The sequence below is a fragment of the Vespa mandarinia genome, chromosome 1 (genome assembly GCF_050613455.1).
Source record: "Vespa mandarinia isolate Hongniang chromosome 1, ASM5061345v1, whole genome shotgun sequence".
NCBI lineage: Eukaryota > Metazoa > Arthropoda > Insecta > Hymenoptera > Vespidae > Vespa > Vespa mandarinia.
In genome coordinates this window covers 3,015,001-3,017,500 of record NC_140810.1, presented here as the reverse complement: position 1 = coordinate 3,017,500, position 2,500 = coordinate 3,015,001, and the positions used below count along the sequence as shown (strand labels likewise).

The window sequence follows — 2,500 nt, the reverse complement described above, 5'->3', positions numbered from 1 at the left end:
TCCGTCGCTCTTATCTTGTACATATATATGTATTACCTGGGCATACACCACACGCGAATCACATGCATACGAGCACAAGGGTACATACCTACCTACCTATCTACCTACCTACCTACCTACCTACCTGTTGTATACGTTTGCATTATAACTATTACTCATTGGTATGAAAATTGTTGTGGAATTGACCGCTGGTTCACGCGAGACTCTCAATATATATGTATATATATATATTATATATTATATTATATATTATATATTATATATATATGTATATATATATATATATATATATATATATATATATATTTTTTCATTTATCGTTTAATAAGAATGTGTAGAATTTTTTAATTAAAAAAAAAAAAAAGAAAAAAAAATCAGAAAAAAATATATTGGGAGTCTTTGACGCGAACATCGTCGGTGATTGTGGCTTACAAACTGTCTTACACTTTCTCTTTTTCTCTCTCTCTCTCTCTTTCTCTCTTTCTCTCTCTCCCTCTCTCTTTGACTTTCTTTCTCTCTTTTTCATTTCTCTTCACATGTAATACTACTTAACTCTTGTCATCATATCTATCATCCATTTGTGTTCGTTCATCTTTAAATTTCTTTTCATTTCCTTTTTTCTCTTTCTTTTTCTTTTTTCTTTATTTCCATTTTTTTCTTTTTTTTTTTCTTTTTTATTCTTTTCTCTATTTTTTTTTTCTTTTCCATATTCTTTTCGATCGTAACCCCAAGCAATCGCGATCGTTCTAGATCCCGAGAGCTCGCGATGGCCCGCCGAAAAAAATTAAGCGAAGGATCTCTTCCGGGGGAGAAAGAAAGAAAAAAAGAAAGAAAGAAAGAAAAAAAAAGAAAATAATAATAATAATAATAATAATAATAATAATAATAATAATAATAATAATAATAAAATACAGATCTCTGTCGTATTTAATAATGATCATCACATGTTTATATATTATTTGTGCTCGGAAGATATCCCGATGTGTTTTTTTTGTCAATGAAGAAATTAGAGAGCGAAAAGAAAAAAAAAGAAAAAAAAGAAAAGAAAAGAAAAGAATATTATAAGCGGGGAGCGCTTTGGTAATTCTAATCCAGGAGTAAAGAAAAGAAAAGAAAAGAAAAAAGAAAAAAGAGAAAAGAAAAGAAAAGAAAAGAAAAAAAAAAGAAGAAAGAGAGAAAGAACGCTTTCATAGATAATTTTAAGATAAAACTTGTAAGGATAATAATTCTATTGGCATTTCAGCAATTCTGGCAGCCAGGTCTGCAGCCAGGAACCTCCCAGGATGTCAAGCCGTTTCCACAACCTGCGTACACCGGTAAACCGGCGACGGCGGTCTCGAGCGGCGACATGGTACAGGCACAGCCTCCGCCACCTTGGGAAGGACGAGCAATTGCAACACACAAGCTAAGGCTCGTCGAGTTCTCGGCATATATGGATCAGCAAAGAGATCAGGACATTGTAAGTGAATGAAAAATGATTGATTACTGTAGGAGTAGGATTTTGTTCGTTTCTTTGTTTTGTTTTTGTTTTTTTTTTTGTTTTTTTTTTTTTTTTTTTTTCGTTTTCTTCTCTGAGAACACAAAATTGACGTATAGAATAAATCTTGCGAATACAATGTATAGAAAAAAAGAAAAAAAGAAAAAAAAAAGAAAAGAGAAAAAATAACGATTCCGTTAGAATAATTAATTACAGGCAAGTAATCATATTTTAATAGTCTTAATAATAGCAGTAGTAGCAATAATAGTAGTAATAGTAATAGTAATTAGTAGTAGTAATATTGATGAATATTAATATAGATCGTGAAACATTGGTGAAATTTTCAAAGATATTTCAAATGTCCCTTAATCCTTTGACTACTGTGTTGGGGCTTTTAAAGGCGCTTTAAAAAATTCCTCTTACTATACTGTAAACAAACGTTTATAAGCGTTTAATCTACTTTAACACTTTACTGTATTATTGGATATATTGTGTGAGAAAAAAAAAGAAAAAAAAAAAAAAAAGAGCAGAAAAAAAAACTTAACTTTATTAATGTTAAATCTTTAATGTATTCACTAACGTTTTCAAAGCGAATTACGAATAAATAAATAATATTGGCTTAACGTATTGGATAATGTCGATGTTTGAATTATTTCAATATTATTTTTCAGAAATAGTAAGCCTAATAAAAAAAATTTCACAGGTTCTCGCGTTTTAAGTTGCAAATGAATTTCCAAACGTATGGTACAGCTGATATTACTATCTCCAGTAAGTTAACGTCTGCTGTAGTCAAAGGGTTAATATATTAGAAATGTTACTTCGTTTGGTTCATCTCCCAGGACAAGGAAGCGGTTCTCAGCGGCTTATCGAGATAAAAGAATCTTTATTATAGGGGCTTAGATTAACATAGCGAGATTGATTTTAGAAAATCGTTGATTGGACGACAAACAACCGGCCAAGAAGGCGCAAGCTGTTCCGATAGTCGATACAATACCCGGCATCAATCGGGGGACACAACTTGGA

The 2,500-nt window shown here is 31.2% G+C and overlaps 1 protein-coding gene across 10 annotated transcripts in view; it reads left to right on the top strand.

Annotated features, from left to right (window-relative positions):
* scalloped (TEA domain transcription factor 1 homolog scalloped) overlaps nt 1-2,500 on the top strand; it is a 173,074-nt gene that overhangs the window by 169,434 nt on the left and 1,140 nt on the right. For all 10 annotated transcript variants that reach the window (XM_035873679.2, XM_085658048.1, XM_085658037.1 and 7 more), the window contains one exon: nt 1,244-1,459. In XM_035873679.2, the coding sequence (XP_035729572.1) occupies nt 1,244-1,459 (216 nt within the window). The remainder of the gene's footprint in view (nt 1-1,243; nt 1,460-2,500) is intronic.